Below are 21,553 nucleotides of genomic sequence, written 5' to 3'. Positions count from 1 at the left end.
TACATTGACTGTTTCTTCTTTTCAAGAATATCCAACCCATCAAGATGTCTGAGTTGTTTGCCAGAAAAGCAAACTGTTCAATTGAAATTGATCATTTCCATAAATTAGCATTCCAATCTCTGTAGACAGATTTATTTACAAAAAGGGATTTCTTTTTTTGGTTATTTTTTAAAATGTGTTTCCCAAAGTTAGCACAAGCCAGCAGGAACCAGCCTCTCCTGCTTTGTGGATTCAGCCAAGGAATGATTCATTCATACATATGCAATTTCTATTGTTTTCTGACTAGCGTTAGCAAAATTGCCTTCACCTCCCATCCTTCCTTCTCTCTTTCAGAGTTTCTCTCTGCACATAATGTTCAGAATTCTTAGAGCTGTATCCTGTCAGTTTCATGGAATTGGCTAAAGTTGATCTACATTAGATATTGACTCCAGTCTACTTAACACTTTTCAAAGGAAAATTGAAATTGTTTCTTCCAAGGAAATGCCTTCTGTCAGTGATTTCCAGTGGATTATTTGAATTCTTTTCCTTTATGGAGCCTCTTTCTTAATCAATCATGAATATATGTTCAAACTCTAACTTCATCAGTGAATACTCATCTATATTACAAAGTTAAGCCATGAAAACAATCTTTTACTTTGAACTTTAATTCATTGTTGATGTGGAGTTGGTAATGATTTAGATCTGGGATACCTGGCACTGTGGAAATTAGTTGGGCATAAAAAAGATGAGCCCAAACTGGAAAAAAAAAAGGCATCTTTCACGGATGATTTGTGAGAGAGTCATTCAAGAGGAAAACTTTAAAATGTTCCAGTGTTAGCACTTTCCACCATTTCTCTAAGTCGTGAATAACTAACTGCTAATTACAATCAGACATGTTTGTAGTTTTTGAGACCATAGAGGGAAATGTGTATATGTGTTTGAATATAGTGCCCGGCAAATAGTAAGTGCTTCATAAATGTTCAGTGATTGATTGATATATACACACTCGTATTGATGAGTGTCTTATTTTTTTTTTTTTTTTTTTTTGACTTGCCTGCTTTGGTCCCAAAGGGCAAAAATGTATCCTCCCTTGAATAGGATGTACCATCGTCAGAAGGCACTTGAGTATTTAATGCACTAATCCTGTGGCAAAAGCAGGCAATATCTGCCTATTCCATGCCTTTGCATTTTCCATTTTCAGTGTTGAATAAGCAAGCTCCTTTCACAATAGGAGGTATTTTAGAGAAAGGAGATTTCTATCATGCTTGTTTCTCTCATTTTTAAGACAGCCAACAGTAAAGTGACAAAAGTACTTTTAGTCAATTCTGTAGTTTTGTAGCAAGTAAGCTGAAATTGCTTTTTTCAGGGCTACATGTCTCCCCACCTTTCTGGGCAGAACTTTATAAATCCAAGTACAAAAAAGTTCTTGTCCTTGGAGCTACATCTCTTCTTCTTTTGGTCCTTCCAGATACCAAAATAAGATGAAAATCTGGTTTACACCACGAGAACATGTCCCAGAAATAATAATAGTGGGAAAAAGATGAATGAAACTCTTTTTTGAACCCCCTGAAATTAAAATGGTAATTACAATCTCTTAAGATAAAAGCATCCATACCACAGTGTTGAGGTTGGGAAGACACCCCAAAAGGTTGGGTCATAGACCAATGTTGCAAGCTAAATCAAAAGAATTTGCAGGCTTGAACCCATATCCAAGTGAAGGGACAAAGTTTATTGTAATTATAATGTCAACTGAAGTGGGCTAAAGTCCAAGATTTTAGCAAAGGTCCTGGAACAAGGAGACAAATTTATCCAGTACATGTCATTGATAAACTAACTATATGGCCTAGAGGTGGAACTGAAGTATTCTCAGGAATTTGGTTATCACTGACCAGCAGACCTAGGACTATCCCAAAGTCAGATTATTTTAGAATCATTGACAGACAAGATGATTGGAACAATAGCATCCTAAGGTAGAGAATCTCAGGATCACTAATATATCTTCCCTAAAGTTTACGGGAAGAAATATTATACTCATTGCCAAAAGACTTTTACAATCATTGACAGAACAATAATGTTCTTAAAGGGCCTCAGGACCACAGATTCCAAAGCCAGAAGATTTAGAATCACTGACAGATTGTTAGAACAGAAATCCTCTAAGGTCAGGGGACCATAAAATTATTGCTGTCTCCCCTAGAAGCAGGATGGCAACTTTTGCTTTGTCGAGAAAACTTGAGTACAAACCTGTTTTGGTGAAGGCTTCAGAGTACTGAATTCTAGTTTAACTTTTTTTTTTTCTCCCTTAGAAAAATAATGCTTAACCAATTAATATAACTTTTTTAATACTAAGCAAAACATCTGCAAAGATCCTCATTTTTCTGTTCAGTTGTGTCCAACTCTTCCCAGTTTGAAGTTTTCTTGACAAAGATACTGAAGTGGTTTGTCATTTCCATCTCTGGCTCATTTTACAGAAACTGATACAAACAGGCTTAAGTGGCTTGCCTAGATAAGTTAGCTAGTAAGTATCTGAGACTGGATTTGGACTCAGGAAGATGAGTCTTCCTGACTACCTACACCTGGCACTCAAATCAACTAAGTCACCTAACTGCCAATGTTCTAATAAATAACATGAGTTTAAAGTTCAAATATGCCTCTGGGTTCAAAGAATCAGAATTAGAATTAACTAGCCTACTTTACTGGCGGTGGTGGCAGCTCCCAATTCTTCCAACTAGCATGTATACTGAAAAAAATCATAATTTAGAGCTTAAAGGGATCTTAAGAGTGCATTTGTACAATTCCCCCTCTTTTCCAGATAGGAAAATTGTATTCCAGTGCTAGGTTAAATGGCTTGCTTCAGTCACACAAATGAGTGATAGAGGTTCTGTGTACAGTGAATAGATAATATTCAGTGCTTTACAAACATCTTACTTGATTTTAATGACCACTTTGCAAAATAGGTTCTATTTTTATCCCCATTTTACAGATGAGAAAACTGAGGCAGAGAGTAGTTAAATGATTTAACCAGATAATAAACTACCGAGACCACATTTGAACTCATTTCTTCCTGATTACAGATCTGTTACTGGATAACTAGCTATCTCTAATCTGTTAAATGAGCACTTTGGACTAGATGCCTCGGCTATCTCTTCTTTCCTAAATCTATGACTTTTTGTTTCCTTGTCTGTAAAGACAATACCTATGTCACAGAATTGTTTTGAGGATCAAATGAGATAATAAATCTAAACTCTGTTCAACCCACTTTTATGAATTTGAGGGTAACGAGGGGTACAGTGGGCTAGATCTGGAAGTCAGGGAGTCCTGAGTTCAAATATAATTTCAGATTTACTAGCTGTGTGTGGCTCTGGGGAATTTCATTAATTGCTCTCTTTCTCAATTTCCTCAACTAAAATGGAAGTAATAATAGCACCTACATTTTAAGGATCCAGTGAGATTATATTTACAAAGTCCCTAGCAGAAAGCCTGGAAGATAAGTGTTATAAAGATGTAAATTAATATTATTTTAATTAACATTAAAATATATTAACCTGTATTTTTCAAGCTTTTAAAACCTCATGACTGTGATCTCAGCTATTGAGAAAGATGTGATAAGTTTGATGTTGAGCCTTTTGTTGCTTAGAAACCAGAGTGCTTTTAAACCAGTGTCTATTACAGAAATATGCAGTGAAGTAATGAGCATTTGATCTCATCAGGTTGGGCAGACTGTTGATTAAATATAAATTTTAAAATGTCCCTTCAGAGGCGCTCTTCCCTTTAGCTGCAGGGATCATGTGGGGGTAATTTCAATCCACACACATCTGGTCTACATTTACACACCCAATAAGGCAAGTACACAGCTTGCTTGCCTTTTTTTTTTTTTTTTTTAAGTTTACAATTCATACACTTGGAGTTATCTCCTTTTTAACTTCCACAATCCAACATATATCTTTTTTTCTTCTTCCTCCACTTGCCCCTACTCCACTTTTCCCCCTTCTTTGACGATCTCTCTCTCTCTCTCTCTCTCCTTTCCCCAATCCAAAAAGGACACATCAGACTTGAGGAAGTTACCATCACATGATTTTGACCTTTTTTTAATTGTTGGTACTCCTTGTCTTTGCACTCACAATGTACATGTCATCTGAGGAGCCCAGCTGGCTTCACAAACACATTTAGTCTGCAGTATTCCCCACACTCAGCTTGGGAAACAAGCCCAGAAGAGAGGGGCAGGGCAACAATTTCAGGTGGAAGTTGTAAGACGAATTTCCAAACCTCAGGATTCCTGTTCCTCCGATGGCATCACAAATAGACACTTCAGTATTTAAACTTTTCCCCTATGTGATATAGATTAAAGGCATCAGTGTTGTGACATAACCAAAGGGGCATCCGCTCCCCTCTTCCAAGGGAGGACAATTCCCTCTGGTTCTGCTCTTTGGAAGAAATTAGAATAGTCCTTAACTTAGCTCTCAAAGCCTCAGGTCTAAAACCAGCTTTCAAATCCTAAGAAGAGTCTCGGAAGTCTACAGCAGCTGTTCCTTCTTTCTTAGGAGGAAGCACTCCATCTACCACCACGCAGTCAATTCCAATTTCCAGCAATACGAAATGACTCAGGGTTCTGAACTAGGGAGATGCAAGATGGCAAATGCTGTGCAATCAGGGAAGACGCGATTCAAGAGGGATAAAAGTAGATTTTTCAAGTTGCTTGGTTGGAGGAATGAAAAAGATTAGTGTAAGAGTGTGTGTGTGTGTGTGTGTGTGTGTGTGTTTGTGTAAGAGAGAAAGAGAGAGAATGCCTTTGTATTGTCTGGCTTTGAAACCAGAGGGTAGAGGTCTTAAAAATCTGAATTCAACTTTTGAAAAGGCAACAGGGGAAGCATGGCATGGGGTCATGAAAAACACATTAGAATTACATACATCAAGTGAATATATTAAAGCTTCAGAGTTCATTACAACTATCTTCACCCTTTTCCTTGATGTTCTAAGCCAGTCTAGATGTGGGAAAGGAAAGGATAGAGGAAGACCCCACTAAATGTGGAGTACATTTCATCAAAGTCTGTGTGGGCCAGCCTGCCCCCAGTCACCACAATGTTCACCTCATCTCCTGCTTTCAAGTGGACAATGAGATGGAAAGTCCCTGTTCCACCACAGGTATGTAACCCCCCTTGGGGTCTGTGATATTCCAAGAGTTCTCTTCTGTATCCTGCTGTATGCAGCTGGGCCACGCTGGCATTAGAGACCGACAAGACGGCTTCAACATATTCATCTCTCTCAGGAGTGAGGATGGCAGTGATCAGATATCGACCATCATATGGGGCAGTAAAGATCCCTAGGAGAAACAGGTATTCAGTTTATACAGAGTAAAATCATTTTTTCTTAAAAGTGATGAGTTAGTAAAAAAAAAAAAGTTTAGGCCCTCCCATCACACACACACACACACACACACACACACACACACACAATGTCCTAATTCTGGTGTGTATTTGTAGTCATTCTTCCTCATGTAGCTCTTTGCCTTCTAATTGTTACAATCTTAACAAGAACAAACAAGTACAAATCCATATACAGGGTTTCCAGCTGCTGGGGCCCACCAGGGAAGTAAGTATAATTAGGGCATGAAATTCTAATATAACAGCATCAAATCATCAGCATAAACTTTCCCCTTAAACACAGCTCCTGAGGAGAGGCACAAATATTTTTTTTACCAGTTTTATTAGTTCCATGGCTTTGGTCTCGCCTACACTACATATGTACTGTGTCTCAGAAACTAAAGCTATCATGACTGTTTTCCTCTCTCTTTCATGGGAAAACCTCATTGTTTCCTCTTTTATGCCATTTTGAGAGTTTCTTGCAATTGGTTAGGCCCTTGGCTCTATATAAAGACTCATGTTGGAAACTCCCAAAAAGTCAAATTTATAATCTATCTCTTGGAAAGGCTGCTGCTGTTACTACTTATGTTGCTGTTTAAAATGCCAAGAGATGAGCAAGACGACTTCTTTAGAAGGGGCAACCTAGGGAAAGCATGATATGTTCCCCAAAGCACCAAAATAAGAGGTGCTGAATGGGAAACTAGGTGAGATCATATATTTGGCTTTTTTTCTTGAAAAATCTAACTCCCAAGCATTTGGGAGTCAGTATTGGTGGCAATGCCACATGGTTATAGTCCCAATTGTGCACCCTGTAGATGTTCGTTTAACTGCTTATTGGTAAGTTACCAGTCCACCCCAAACACTAAACAATAGGCCATACGCCCAAAGCAAGAAGAAAAGGTATGGAAAAGAGGTGGCTAGAGACAAAGGGAGCCTAAAGAATAGGACAACCTGCAAATTTTGTGAACCCAAGAGTATTTTTTCCCCAGCTGTTGCATAGCAAATATAATTTAATCCCACTGTTCCCAAGCTGGGAAATTCAGGACCAGCCCCAAAAGGCTGGACTAACATTTTCTTATCGGGGTCCAAGGAAATATAACTGCTTCGGTGATGATCTTGGCCTTGGCCAAGATGAGTGACACCTACAAAGATCAAGGGTAAGCTTAAAGAGCAATGGCCATCTCATCTGCTAGAATCTAGGAATTGGGTGGGATAACCAGAAGTGGTCACTAGCCCAGCCTCTCTCAGTCCTAAGAAGAAAAGTTATTAAGACTCTTTCTGGTCTAATTCTTGAGGCACAACAAGACCAGTTCACCCACAAGCACCATATCCACCATATCAACCAGTACACTGATGGATCCCACCTGGTTACAGATTGTCCTTTGTTCTCAAAAGGGACCAAAATGACGTCTCTATTAAGAACAAATTACAGTGTGTCCCACTGATCAGACCCAGTCCAGCTTGGGATGCTCTGCCCCAGGTCAGACACAAATAGTGACTAGGAACATTTGGGGTGGCTCTAATTCTGTGCATCTTGTGTTTATCCTGAGCTAATTTAATTCTGCTTTGCTCATAGAGCACAGCACCTCCTCTCAGGAGGGCATGCCATGCTGGGTGGCTCTGTGCCAGGGTCTCCCAAGTCATCCAATCAACACTAAAGTTCTTAAGAGATACCTTGAGAGTTAGACTCAGGAAAAGATGAGGTAAATGAATCTAGAGGGAGGGGGAAAAGGCCTCCCAGAGAAGAGGGGGGCCTCGGGGCATCCCTGAGACATGAAGGACCTCTATCTTGTATGTAGGGTCTCTTCACAACTGCTGAGGCTTTTTATTAACTCTGTAAATGTCTTCTCTATGCGCACACTTATACAAAGGCTGCTTGGTGTTGCAGTGGATAGAGGGAATCAAGAAGTCCCAAGTTCAAATCTGACCTCAAACACTTAGCTATGTAACCCTGGGTAAATCATTTAATCTGTCTGCCTCAGTTTCCTCATCTGCAAATTGAGAGTGATAACAGCATCTAACTCCCAAGGTGGCTGTGAACATCAAGGGAAAAAAATTGAGACGTGCTTAGCATGGTGCTTGTAAGTACCACATAAATGTTAGTCATTATTATTTATTAATAGTTTATATACATGTTATTTCTCCCATTAATTATAAAAGATACTATTTATTAAAAATAATAAAGAAGGTAAATTCCTTGAGAGTGGGGCCTTTTGCTTTTTGTATCCTCAGCACAGAGTACAGTGTCTAATACAAGTGTCTCCTAAATGGTGTCTGACCAGCTGATTGAACAGAAAACACTTTAAACATGCTCTGAGTGTAAGTTATTCTCACCAGAATGTAACTGGGGAGGACTGGTGCAAAATTTTATACTTACACAGTCCTAGTCAAGTTGCTAACCCCTTGATAAAGAAATTAGAAAAGCTGTCTGGACATAAGTGGGTTTTCTGAGTATCTTAAAATCTATGCAAAGAGCTTTATTGAAACACTAAGAAATAGGAAACACAAAACTTGGGCATCCCTTCTAGAACCTGCATGAGTTCCCCCCTATAGCAGACATTTAATAAATGTGTGTCAGGCTGTACTCGCTCTCTCTTCCCAGACTTTACAATAAAAAGTTTAAGATCTTTTCTTCCAGAAAATGGCTTTTTTCCTGATTTAAAAAAAAAAAGTCTTTTAGGCATGCTGCCAATAATTCCTTCTTGTATTTTTAATTGCTCCCTATTGTTTTCCTTCCATTTTGGTTATGCCCATCCTCCAGGTGACTCATTGATCCGAAGGATGATAAGAGTGAATTCCCGTGGCTTTCTCTGAGCTCAGTGGGCTCCACACCTGGGTGGGAAAGGCTGGGAACTCAGAAACCGAAGTTCCAGACCAGGGCTGGGAGCCTGAGGCCACCGGGCTTTGCACCAAGCTGTTCCCACCTAAGGGAAGCCAGCCGCGTCCCTCCCATTGTTTCACTGCACACCCAGGAGGATGGGGCTGGTGCTGGTTGTGTCCCAAACCCTGAGCTGGAGGGATTCTTGTCCAAAGTTTGCACACAACACGCATAGTTCCCATTCCCGTTAAGAAGGAAATCTGGTTCCCTGCCATGGTTTTTCCCTTTTCTTTGAATAACATAGAGAATCAGAAAGGAAACTGAGCAGTGTCTCTGCATCCAGTCCAGCACAAAGCACGTGTTGCACGCTTACTGAGTGTCAGATAAACAAGGAAACCTCTGGTGATTCTGATGGACGAGGGGCTGTGGGAGGAGCCCGTACCGAGCAGTGCCAAGAGCAGTGCTATTGACTAGTGAAGGCTGAGGACAAGCACGTTGATCTCATAACAAGAAAATGTTATTACACACTGGTCTCCAGACCCTAAAACACACCATATTTTGCTGCATATGAGTTAGGGCAAAGATTTTTTTAAAAACAGCAATGTTGGGGAGAAGACCAACCATGCAATCCTGACCCTCTGGGGCTCTTGGCATCCACACCTGATGGAGCTGCCAGTCCCTCCCAGACAGGATCCCATCCTAATCTATCCCAGATGCATTATGGGGATTGGGAGGGTTCCCCAACACTTGGGGGTCAAGAGGGCTATAAAACAGAGCATGTAGAAAGAAGATGAAATAAGAGGTGTCGTCCACCTCATCACTCCACCCGCACATCCCCGCAAAGCTTACCAGTGTTAGGGTCGTAAAATTCTCCATCATTCACAAGTACTTTGTTGAAGAGGACCACACCCGCCTCACTCGGAAAAGGTTTCTGAGTCAGACCGGCAGAAAAGGACACCAGGGAGGCGGTAGGAATCCCTAAAACAGAGGAAGTGAAACTGGTTGTCAGAGGGCTTTGGGCCGGGTGTTCCTTCCCATTCCCAGGCTGTTGCATTGTCTCTCTGGGGATGACTGGAGGGTGGGGTGGGAGAATGGAGAGTAAGGGTCAAGGGCGGCCGTAAAGTGGGAAGAGCTCCTCTGCTCATTAACTGGATCGTTTTTTCCCACTCTGACCCACTAGTTTTGCAGGTTATAAAGTAAGAAGATTGGACTAGATTTCCAAAACCCCTTCCTACCAAGACCTCAGCTTAAAAAGGCCCAGGTCTCCCACTGTCCCCAGGGCCATCTCCAGTCATCCTGACCTACATCTGGCCACCGGACCCCAAAGGCTCTGGGGGGAAGGTGAGCCAGGTGACTTGCCCAGCCCTCCAATTCACTTTCATGCCATGGCTTCACCACCCATCGCCACAATGGGCTTACATGCAGAGCCATTCTGCTAGTTTCTAGGGGGAAACACCACTTTTTTTTTCTAACTTGAAGGAGCAACCACGACTCAGAGGCTCATCAGATTAGTGTCCTTTGAAGGCAAGAGTTTGGGAGCTGAGGAATCTGGGCAGGAGGATTCTGGGATGCCGATTTGCACAGATCCAGTTGGAAAACGTGAGTCAGTCTGAGACCCATAAAGTCTTAAGATGACAAGTTTGTGGTAGATCCATGCACTCATGGGCTCTGGGATGTAAACGAGCCAGAAAGATTTATGAAGCAAAGTTCTTTATCTTAGGAATTAACTTCATCTTGTTGAGAAGCAAAGTTTGACCACCCCCTGCAACAGACTTCTTTTATCTACTTAGAATGAGATGGACTGTGCTCCTATTCAATGCCATTGCTGTAAGGCTCTAATGGGAGAATGTAGAAAGTCTCTCTGCCACCCACTATTACCTTGTGAATCCACAGGAGATGGAGGCTTAGGGTATCCTGCAAAATAAAATTGTCAAATGTTACCTAAAATCCCACATAACTAGCTAATATGACTGGACTACTATATCACTAATAGAAACAATATTTTGATCTTTATAATTAACTAAACATGCATGTTAACAGAAAAACGATTTCTCTCAGTCCCAGGAACTGAATTTCATCCAGCATTCCCAACAACTTCTTGGGCTTTCAGAGTTAGCAGCCAGAGTTCATCAGGGAGCCACAGAAGAGAACAAGGCTCCTTTATACACCAAAATATTTGTAGCAGCACTTTTTGTGGTAGCAAAGAAATCAGAACAATTGGAGAATGGACAAACTATTTGTGGCACGTAAATATAATGGAATATTATTGTGCTGTAAAAACTGACAAATATGATAAATACAAGGAAACATGGAAAAATTTATATAGACAGATACAGAGAGAAGTGGGCCAAGCCAAGAAAATAATGCACACAATAACTGTTATTTTATCCTTTTCAGTTATTATCTCCTCAGCTGAGAAAACTGAGGCAAAGAGAAAACTAAAGACATGCCCAGGATCACACAGCTGGTGAGTGTTTGAAGCTGGATTTGAACTCAGGTCTTCCAAACTTCAAACTCAGCACTTTGTCTACTGTACCACAAAGTAATAGAAGCAGAATAAAATTATCTAAAGACCAACTTTGGCCCTTATGAGGAGATATGAAAAGACAACTATCCTCTCCTTTTTAAAAGACAAGATCTAAAGATAAAGAATGTTTCATATAAAGCATATAAAGATCTTTTCCCCTCAAATGTATTCGTGCATTTTGCTAAAATTTCTTTTTTCTTATTTTTAAAAAAAATTTCTTTATTAAAAGAGGTAACTCTCCAGGAGGGGAAAATGATATAGAGGGGATTGTTGGTGATATAAAAATAAATCCTCTTATAAATCCCTTTTATAATAAAAATCACCATGTGATACATTTTATCTGATAAGTAAGATATTACTATGTGAATTAAACCAAAAAAATGACATTATTTTAAATAGAATTCATAATAGTTAAAAAAAAGACTCAAAAAATAGAGCTAAGACTTTTAGAGGCAGACTATTAGGTAGATTGGATGTTTGATGGACTAGATGAATTTCTTTTGAGTTGCTTTACTCCTTCCCAAATCTGTATGTCTTCATTTGAGGAATATGGTTCTCCATTCTGAGGATTCCTAAGTTTTTCTATACTTGAATTAATTCATGTTCCCTGACATGCTAATGTAGAAAATGGTAAGATGTGTTTCCTTTTCCCTAGGAAACTGAGACTACTGACACCCTGGCAGAATGTTTCCTTAGAACTGTTTCTCCAATAGTGTTCTAGCACTGTTTTCTCACTAGTACCTTTGGGAACCAACAGAATGAATTTTCCATTTACATCAAGAGACTGAGGTCACAGAGCAGCTCTCTGGTCAGGAGACCTAGAGTTTATCTCACCTCCACTACTTGGCTATTGCATAACTTAAGACTTTCACTCTCAGGCCCTTAATTTCCTTGTTTATCAAATGAGAAGACGGCACCAAGTGATCTCAATTCCCTTTCTACTAATATTCTATGAATCAAAAGCTCTAACCTAGGAGTTCTTCAACTAGGTTGGTTTCCTTTGTAGTCCAATGTATTTTATTTTAAGCATTTAAAAATATGAGTGTGAGCAGGGGTCCCAAGACTTTACCAGACTGGTCGGGAGTTCCAGGACACACCACTCACCTGGGGCTCCAGCATATCCTTCAGAGCTTGGGATGGGCCACCGACTGTCCTGGCCATCAACACCATTGGGCAAGCCTCTTCCTTCAATCACCATTTTCCCAGGAGGTCCAGCTTCCCCAGTCTCCATGATGACCCCTGTAGATCCTGGTAGGAAAGGCAAACCTGTCCACCCAGGTAACTCTGAATGGGAGGGCATCTGCTCGGGAGGCGATGGCTGTGGAGGAGTCTTTGATTGTGAAGGTTGTTGAGGTATTCCTGGCTGGAGGGGTTTCCCAGGAGTCTTGGGAGGGAGGGGACCTTTTGATTCTGGAGGCTGCTGGGGTGTTTTTGGATGTGATGATTCTCCAGGAACTTCCACTTGTGATGGGTCAGGGGAACTTCCTGGTTGTTGTGGAATTAACTGTGGTATTTCTGATGGGGCTTCCGCTAAGCATCAGAAGAGGCAGAAAGAGATAGGGTTAGGAAGGTCAATCAACAAAGTTTAACTATAGTTCTCTTTATATGGACAATAGAAACAATATAGCCTTTAAACAAACGATTGTTTTGTTTCTAAAAAGTAAAAACAAACTCTTCAAAGCTGCCTTCTCCCAACACTATAATAATATCCTGCCACAGAAACAGAGACAGCTGTGATCTCTCTAATATAATACAAAATAGCCTATCAGTCTAAAGCATTCTGCTCCCCAAATCTGGTCCACAACATCTGGCTAAGGATTTGGCATTTGGTAGATGCCTTCTCTTAATAACACCGTGTACTTAATTACAGACTGTTGTTGATCAATCATTTCAGTCATACTCTACTCTTTATGAACCCATTACAGACTGTTGTTGATCAATTATTTCAATCATATCCTACTCTTTATGAAATCATTTGAGGTTTTTGAGGCAAAGGTACTAGAGTGGTTTATCATTTCCTTCTTCAAAAAGACTAAAAGAGGGATGTTAAGGAGGCAAATGAAAGAAAAAAAGGGGAATTTTGATCAAACAAACCAATCACTCTAGTTTTATAAATGATGAATCTATTCTCATTTTCTTAGCTATCTACTCAGTTGTAGAAATCAGTGAACTATACTGACTACCTCTTCTCTGAGATGAACACAGCCCCTTAGATACTTCGATCCTGGCCCCATCCCTATGACTTTGACTTCCCATAGCTATTTTCCAATGCATAGCTAAGTAGAGAATCTGTGACAGGCACTCCTTGGGGTTGAATCTACCCAGAGCTTGCTCTTTGGGAGGCACTACTAAAGTATGTCTGTCCTGTGGCCAGAAATTTTCTAGTTAGAGTAATAAAGATATATCTCTATTTTATTTAATGTTTGATTTAATACAGAGATTTACCAAATCTTTGCTGTACAAACACACACTATTTGAGTAGAGCCACTTTTCCCACTAAGTATTCCCACAAGATCCAGATTTTTAATCCCTCTAAGAGATTTACCAAACAATGAAAAATAAAAATGGAAAAAGCATTATATTTGAACTCAGCTTTTCAGCTTTCAAAGGGTTTTCATATGCATTGCTTCATTTGATGTTTACAATGATGCTCTGAAACTTTAAATGAAAAGAGATTGATGGTAGCCTAAAATGGAAAAAAAAGAATATTGGAAAACTAACTCTGAGTCAGAGCCCTGATGATATGACAAGAGCCAAAGGCACATAGAAACAGATTCCTGAAATTGGATGAGACCTCAGGGAGATTTCCTACCTTGACCCTTACCTAAAATATGAATCACCTCTAGACAATCACGATTAAGGCTTTCTGCTGCAACACTTGTACTGATGAAAGATAGTTCAGTGAGCAGAAAACTTATGATAAGTATCCTTGTCATTACCTCCCAAGATAACTCATTTCCTTTTTGGGCAGTTCTAATTATTTTCCTTATATTGGGCCAAAATCTGCCCCCCTATAATTTCAATCTATTGATTCTAGTTATACCTTTGGAAAAAGTTTAAATCCATTTCCTGCTTCAAATATTTACAGACAGTTACCAGCCATACCCTTGGAGTTTTCCCTTCAGACTAAACTTTCCAGTGTCTTTACAGAATTCTTATAGAGATCAATTTTAAGGACCCTCAACCTGTGAGGGCATCCTTTTCAGAAGGAACTACAGCTTGTCACTCTTCTAAAATGTGACATCCACAAATGGGCTTAAAATAAAGCCATTGCTTAAGACAATAGTATGGCTGCCTTCCTATGGAAACTCAGACTTCTATGTAGGATCAGATTGGGAAGAGAATAAGATTAGCACAAGATCTCTAAAAGACATGAGGAACCCATGATCAAAGACTCAATTTGCCTCCCTCTTATTTCACACACACACACACACACACACACACACACGCACACACTTTCAGGACAACAATCCTTCTTTACTGTGGGATCAATACATTTAAAATTAGACTCCAATACATACAGAGTAAAGGTAAAAGGCTGGAGCAGAATCTATTATGCTTCAGATAAAGTCAAAAAAGCAGGGGTAGCCATCCTTATCTCAGATCAAGCAAAAGCAAAAATTGATCTAATTAAAAGAGATAAGGAAGGAAACTATATCTTGCTAAAGGGTAGCATAGACAATGAAGCAATATCAGTATTAAACATATATGCATCAAGTGGTATAGCATCTAACTTCCTAAAGGAGAAGTTAAGAGAGTTGCGAGAAAAATAGACAGTCAAAACTATAATAGTGGGAGGTCTCAATCTTGCACTCTCAGACTTAGATAAATCAAATCACAAAACAAATAAGAAAGAAATTAAAGAGGTAAATAGAATATTAGAAAAATTAGGTATAATAGATCTCTGGAGAAAACTGAATGGTGACAGAAAGGAGTATACTTTCTTCTCAGCAGTTCATGGAACCTACACAAAAATTGACCATATATTAGGACATAAAGACCTCAATTAAATGCAGGGAGGCAGAAATAGTAAATGCTTTCTTTTCAGATCACAATGCAATAAAAACTACATTCAACAAAAAGTTAGGTATAAATAGACCAAAAAGTAATTGGAAACTAAATAATCTCATCTTAAAGAATGATTGGGTGAAACAGCAAATTATAGACATAATTAATAATTTCATTCAAGATAACGACAATGGTGAGACATCATACCAAAATTTATGGGATGCAGCCAAAACAGTAATAAGGGGAAATTTTATGAATAAAATAGAGAAAGAGAAGATCAATGAGTTGGGCCTGCAACTTAAAAAGCTAGAACAAGACCAAATTAAAAACCCCCAATCAATTACTAAACTTGAAATTCTAAAATTAAAAGGAGAAATTAATAACATAGAAAGTAAAAAAAAAACTATTGAACTAATAAATAAAACTAAGAGTTGGTTTTATGAAAAAAACCAATAAAATTGATAAACTTTTGGTAAATCTGATTAGAAAAAGGAGAGAGGGAAATCAAATTAGTAATCTTAAAAAAGAAAAGGGAGAACTTTCCACAAATGAAGAGGAAATTAAAGAAATAATAAGGGGTTACTTTGCCCAACTTTATGCCAATAAATATGATAACCTAAGTGAAATGGCTGACTCCCTCCAAAAATATAGGCTTCCCAGATTATCAGAGGAGGAAGTAAATTGCTTAAATAGTCCCATTTCAGAAAAAGAAATAGAACAAGCTATTAATCAACTCCCTAAAAAAAAATCCCCGGGACCAGATGGATTTACATGTGAATTCTACCAAACATTCAAAGAACAATTAGCCCCACTGCTTTATTAACTATTTGAAAAAGTAGGGAATGAAGGAGTCCTATCAAATTCCTTTTATGACACAGACATGGTACTGATACCTAAACCAGGTAGGTTGAAAACAGAGAAAGAAAATTATAGACCAATCTCCCTAATGAATATTGATGCTAAAATCTTAAATAAGATATTAGCAAAAAAGACTACAGAAAATCATCCCCAGGATAATACACCATGATCAAGTAGGATTTATACCAGGAATACAGGGCTGGTTTAATATTAGGAAAGCTATCAGTATGATTGGCCATATTAATAATCAAATCAACAAAAACCATATGATCATCTCAATAGATGCAGAAAAAGCATCTGATAAAATCCAACATCCATTCCTATTAAAAACTCTTGAGAGTATAGGAATAAATGGACTTTTCCTTAAAATCAGAAGCATCTATTTAAAACCAGCAGTAAGCATCATATGTAATGGGGACAAACTGCAACCATTCCCAATAAGATCAGGAGTGAAACAAGGTTGCCCACTATCACTGTTACTATTTAATATTGTATTAGAAATGCTAGCTTTGGCAATAAGAGTTGAGAAAGAGATTAAAGGAATAAGAATAGGCAATGAGGAAACCAAATTATCACTCTTTGCTGATGATATGATGGTATACTTAAAGAACCCCAGAGACTCTACTAAAAAGTTATTAGAAACAATCCACACCTTTAGCAAAGTTGCAGGATACAAAATAAACTCACATAAGTCATCAGCATTCTTATATATCACTAACAAAACCCAACAGAATTACAAAGAGAAATTCCATTTAAAGTAACTACTGATTGTATAAAATATTTAGGAATCTATCTGCCAAGGGAAAATCAGAAACTTTATGAGCAAAACCACAAAACACCTTCCACACAAATTAAGTGTGATCTAATCAACTGGAAAAATATTAAATGCTCTTGGATTGGGCGAGCAAATACAATAAAGATGACAAAACTACCTAAACTAATCTATTTATTTAGCACTATATCAATCAGACTCCCAAAAAACTATTTTGATGATCTAGAAAAAATAACAACAAAGTTCATATGGAAAAACAAAAGGTCAAGAATTTCAAGGGAATTAATGAAAAAAAAAATCAAATGAAGGTGGCCTAGCTGTACCAGATCTAAACTTATATTATAAAGCAGCAGTTACTAAAACCATTTGGTATTGGCTAAGAAATAGACTAGTTGATCAATGGAATAGGTTAGGTTCAAAGGACAAAACAGCAAATGAATAATCGAGTGTTTGACAAACCCAAAGACCCCAGTTTTTGGGATAAGAACACATTATTTGACAAAAATTGCTGGGAAAATTGGAAATTAGTATGGCAGAAACTAGGCATTGACCCACACTTAACATCGTACACCAAGATAAGGTCAAAATAGGTTCAGGATCTAGGCATAAAGAATGAGATGATAAATAAATTGGAAGAGCACAGGATAGTTTACCTCTCAGACCTGTGGAAGAGGGAGGAATTTATGACCAAAGAAGAACTAGAGATCACTATTGACCACAAAATAGAAAATTTTGATTATATCAAATTAAAAAGGTTTTGTACAAACAAAACAAATGCAGACAAGATTAGAAGGGAAACAATAAACTGGGAAAACATTTTTACAGTCAAAGGTTCTGATAAAGGCCTCATTTCCAAAATATATGGAGAATTGACTCTAATTTTTAACAAATCAAGCCATTCTCCAGTTGATAAATGGTCAAAGGATATGAACAGACAATTCTCAGATGAAGAAATTAAAACTATTTATAGACAAATGAAAATATGCTCCAAATCATTATTAATCAGAGAAATGCAAATTAAGACAACTCTGAGATACTATACACCTGTCAGATTGGCTAGAATGACAGAGAAAGATAATGTGGAATGTTGGAGGGGATATGGGAAAAAAGGGACACTGATACATTGTTGGTGGAATTGTGAACACATCCAGCCATTCTGGAGAGCAATTTGGAACTATGCTCAAAAAGTTATCGAACATATGCTTTGATCTAGCAGTGTTTCTACTGGGCTTATACCCCAAAGAGACACTAAAGAAGGGAAAGGGACCTGTATGTGCCAAAATGTTTGTGGCAGCCCTGTTAGTAGTGGCTACAAGTTGGAAAATGAATGGATGCCCATCAATTGGAGAATGGTTGAGTAAATTGTGGTATATGAACGTTATGGAATATTATTGTTCTGTAAGAAATGACCGGCAGGATGAATACAGGGAGGCTTGGAGAGACTTACTGAACTGATGCTAAGTGAAATGAGCAGAACCAGGAGATCATTATATACCTCAACAACAATACTGTTTGAGGATGTATTCTGATGGAAGTGGATCTCTTCGATAAAGAGAGCTAACTCAGTTTCAATTGATCAAGGATGGACAGAAGCAGCTACACCCAAAGAAAGAACACTAGGAAATGAATATAAACTGCTTGCATTTTTGCTTTTCTTCCCAGGTTATTTATACCTTCTGAATCCAATTCTCCCTGTGCAACAAGAGAACTGTTCAGTTCTGCACACACATATTGTATTTAGGATATACTGTAACCTATTTAACATGTAAAGGACTGCTTGCCATCTGGGGGAAGGGGTGGAAGGAGGGAGGGGAAAAATCGGAACAGAACCGAGTGCAAGGGATAATGTTGTAAAAAATTACCTTGGCATGGCTTCTGTCAATAAAAAGTTATTTAAAAAAAAAAAGAGAGAACTCAAAATTCAAAAAATGTTTTAAATGAATGTTTAAAACTGTCTTTACATGTAACTGGGGGAAAATAAAACATTATTTAAAAATAAATAAATAAAATTAGACTCCAATAATAATGAACTAACCACATTGTCCTATTTACTGTCAAACTGTTCTCACAGTAGCATCATCTATGCTATAAAATATTAAATCCCAAATGACCTACCATTACACTTTTCCCGGGTGACTAGGTTTAACAGAGTCCTGGAAGTTGAGGTTCTGAACTAATGTAGTATGACTACAGAGGAAATATTCCCATCTTTACTTCAGTGATTCCTGGCCTGCTGTTTGAATTTTGGAAGGTTGGCCTGTTCTCCCTTAGGGTACGAGCTTATACTAGTGCATATGGCTGGCTTGGAATCAGAGTTTATTAATATGTTATCTTCCTAAGTATGCCAGACTTAAATCACATAAACAAATGTTGGATCCCTCCAGCTTCTTATAATTTTCTCTCTTAAAAGTAGCACCTTTTTGCCAGCAGTTATAAGTGAGGAACTAGACTCATCAGGGATCATCCCAAACCTAACCCCAGGCTATCTTCATGAACATTCATTAGAGAACTCCATAGCATTTTAATTGTCCAACTGGAGAGCTTATTGTTGCTTTAACAGCAAACTCCAGATCACTGAGGGACAAAGACCATGAAATGGCATCTTCCCCTTAGTTAATATGAGTTCTACTAGAGGAAATTGGCCCGCAGATTATTCCCACCTTCTCCTTTTTAAGTATGAGTGCATTAGCAGTCAGAAAAACAGAAAAAATATGGGAAGACTTGTAAGAAGTAATGCAAAACAAAAAAGTCAGAAGTCTGATGAAATAATATGCACAATGGATATAATATATAAATGGAGTCAAATTAAGGCTATATTTCAGTAAAACTCAGGCTAAATATGAGGGACTGTACTGATACCTAATAATTAAAATTAAAGAAGAAATCCTTACAGTTAATAATTTATAATACACACAGGGAAGACAATATGTACTATCAGCCACAACCACTCTTTTAGATGGTTTTTGCTTAACTACTTGGGAACGTTTCTTTTTTTGTTTTTTGTGGAGTGTTTGTTTTGATGTTTGTTGATATGTGTCTAATGTATTACAATAAAATGCCTCAATGAAGTAAACCTTTTTTTAATTAAAAAGGGCCAGGACCCAAGGGGCCATTCCTTTTTTCCATTCTACCTTCAATGTAATTATGTCCTCATATCCCTAAATGAGGAAATTTCAAATGGGAAATCTCCTGATTCATTTTTTCTTAGACTCAGAATAGATATAAGTACTACTACCAGGTCAGGAAGGAGCCACCCTTTCCTCCCTTGAATATCATCTTGAAACTGGACTCCAAAAAGGTGTTCCCTGAATGGTCACTGGACTGGTAAAAATAGCTAGCTCTGGCCTCGATGTCAATTAAACGGTCATGGATACATAGACTAGCAGAGCCCATCTATCAGATGCATATACATCTTATTTAACTAGGATCTCGGGACAAGTACAATCAAATTCTAACTTGAGAGGCCTGAGTTTGTATCTTTTTTCAATTGAATTTGTTTTTAAAAGTCCATTGAGTCATATTTCTATTCCTTTCTATTCTAATTCAACTTTGTTCCTTCCTTTTCAAATCTACAAATTTATTATCATTGCATTCGCTATGTCAGGTAATAATCCATTGTTCCTTCACAAAAATTAAGTAAAACATGCTTCTGCTCTCAGAAAGCTCACAATCTAACAGGAAAATGCAACACATATACAATAGAGACACACACATACTACACAACTCAAAAATTAAAAGTAAATTGTAAAAGGTCAAAGATCACTAGTTGGGTGGTGGAGGATAATTAAGAATATGTAGGAGGCAGCATAAAAGTTGTGCCTTACAAGATGGGAAGGATTTCAGCAAGAGGATATGAAGTAAAGAAGAGATTCAAGACGTACAGAGCAAAGGAATAGAGGCAAAAAACTAGACAGTGTGTTCAGGGGGTAATGAATAGCTCTGCTTGGCTTGGAAACCTAGAAAAACAAGGGTTCAGAAGATACTAGGCTTAAAAGATTGTACTTTAATTATCAGGTGATCAGATCTCTCTGCCTGTTCTTTTCTCATTGATAACCGATTTCCCTTCAATATCACAATTCTGTTCTAAAGGGTACATTGAAAGCCCTCCAACAGTCACTTGTTTGTTAGCACTTTATAATCTTGAGTGTGAAAATTCAACCTTTATATGAGGTTTTATTCTTTTTTCAAAATAGCTCTTCTACCTTAACATGAAGACTTGATAATATCCCCAATCCTCTCTTTCAGAATTTCCAGCATTTATCCCCTTTTTCTTTTCAATCTGTTGCTTTCAACAGGCTCCTTCCCTTCTTCTACTGCAAGAATCCCATTGACTTACTATGGAAAAAAAAAGTTTCTTTGAGCTATCACCCCATCCTAGTCCTTTCTCTGAATATCAAACAGCTTGAAATATTAGTCTACATCAGTTGCTTGCACTTCCTCAACATAAACTTCTTAATCCCTTGTTTTATGTTAGTCCTTATCACTCTACTTAAATAGCTCTCAAATTATAATTATAAAATCTTAATTATAAAACTTGTATCTTTTTTTCAGTCCTCATCCTCTTCAACTTTCTTGTGTTATATGGGACAGCGCTGACCATAGCTTTCTTCTAGAAAACTTTTTCCTTAACTTCAGTAATATTGCATTTTCCTGTTTCTTTTATCTATATGGCAATTATTCCTTTGTCCTTTTTCATCTTTTGTTTTTTAAATGATATGTCCTCCATCAAATTGGCTAATATAACAAAAAAGAAAAATGGTAAATGTTAAAGGGTGTGTGAGAAAACTGGGACACTAATGCATTGCTGGTGGAGATGTGAACTAATTCAACCATTTTGGAGAGCAGTTTGGAACTACATCCAAATGGCAAAAAAAAAAAAAAAAAAAAAAAAAAAACCAAACCCTGGGGCATCCAGTTTCCAAAGATCCAAAGATCCTGCTGCATCTTTGATCCATTAGTACCACTACTAGATCCATATTCCAAAGAGATACAAAAAAAGAATAAAAGAATTTATTTGTACAAAAATACTTATAGCAGCTCTTTTTGAAGTGTCTAATTGAAAATTGGGGAATGACTAACAAGCAGTGATATATGATTATAATGGAATATTACTGTACTATAAGAAATGACAAACAGGATGATTTCAAAAAAACCTGGAAAGACTTGCATGAATTAATACAAAATGAAGTAAGGAGAACCAGGGGAACATTGTACACATTAACAGTGATCTCGTA

At 37.9% G+C, this 21,553-nt stretch overlaps 1 protein-coding gene across 1 annotated transcript in view; it reads right to left on the bottom strand.

Annotated features, from left to right (window-relative positions):
• Positions 1-1,687: 1,687 nt before the first annotated feature.
• The window catches only part of EMILIN2 (elastin microfibril interfacer 2), a 66,916-nt gene continuing 47,050 nt past the window's right edge, over positions 1,688-21,553 (bottom strand). Inside the window, exons 5-8 of the mRNA XM_051970388.1 lie at positions 11,786-12,211; positions 10,033-10,068; positions 9,004-9,132; positions 1,688-5,296 (exon numbers count right to left, since the gene is read on the bottom strand). Coding sequence (XP_051826348.1) covers positions 4,959-5,296; positions 9,004-9,132; positions 10,033-10,068; positions 11,786-12,211 — 929 coding nt within the window. The 3' untranslated portion in view covers positions 1,688-4,958. The remainder of the gene's footprint in view (positions 5,297-9,003; positions 9,133-10,032; positions 10,069-11,785; positions 12,212-21,553) is intronic.

Source organism: Antechinus flavipes, chromosome 1 (genome assembly GCF_016432865.1).
Source record: "Antechinus flavipes isolate AdamAnt ecotype Samford, QLD, Australia chromosome 1, AdamAnt_v2, whole genome shotgun sequence".
NCBI classification, from domain to species: domain Eukaryota; kingdom Metazoa; phylum Chordata; class Mammalia; order Dasyuromorphia; family Dasyuridae; genus Antechinus; species Antechinus flavipes.
This window is presented reverse-complemented; position numbering and strand designations above follow the sequence as displayed.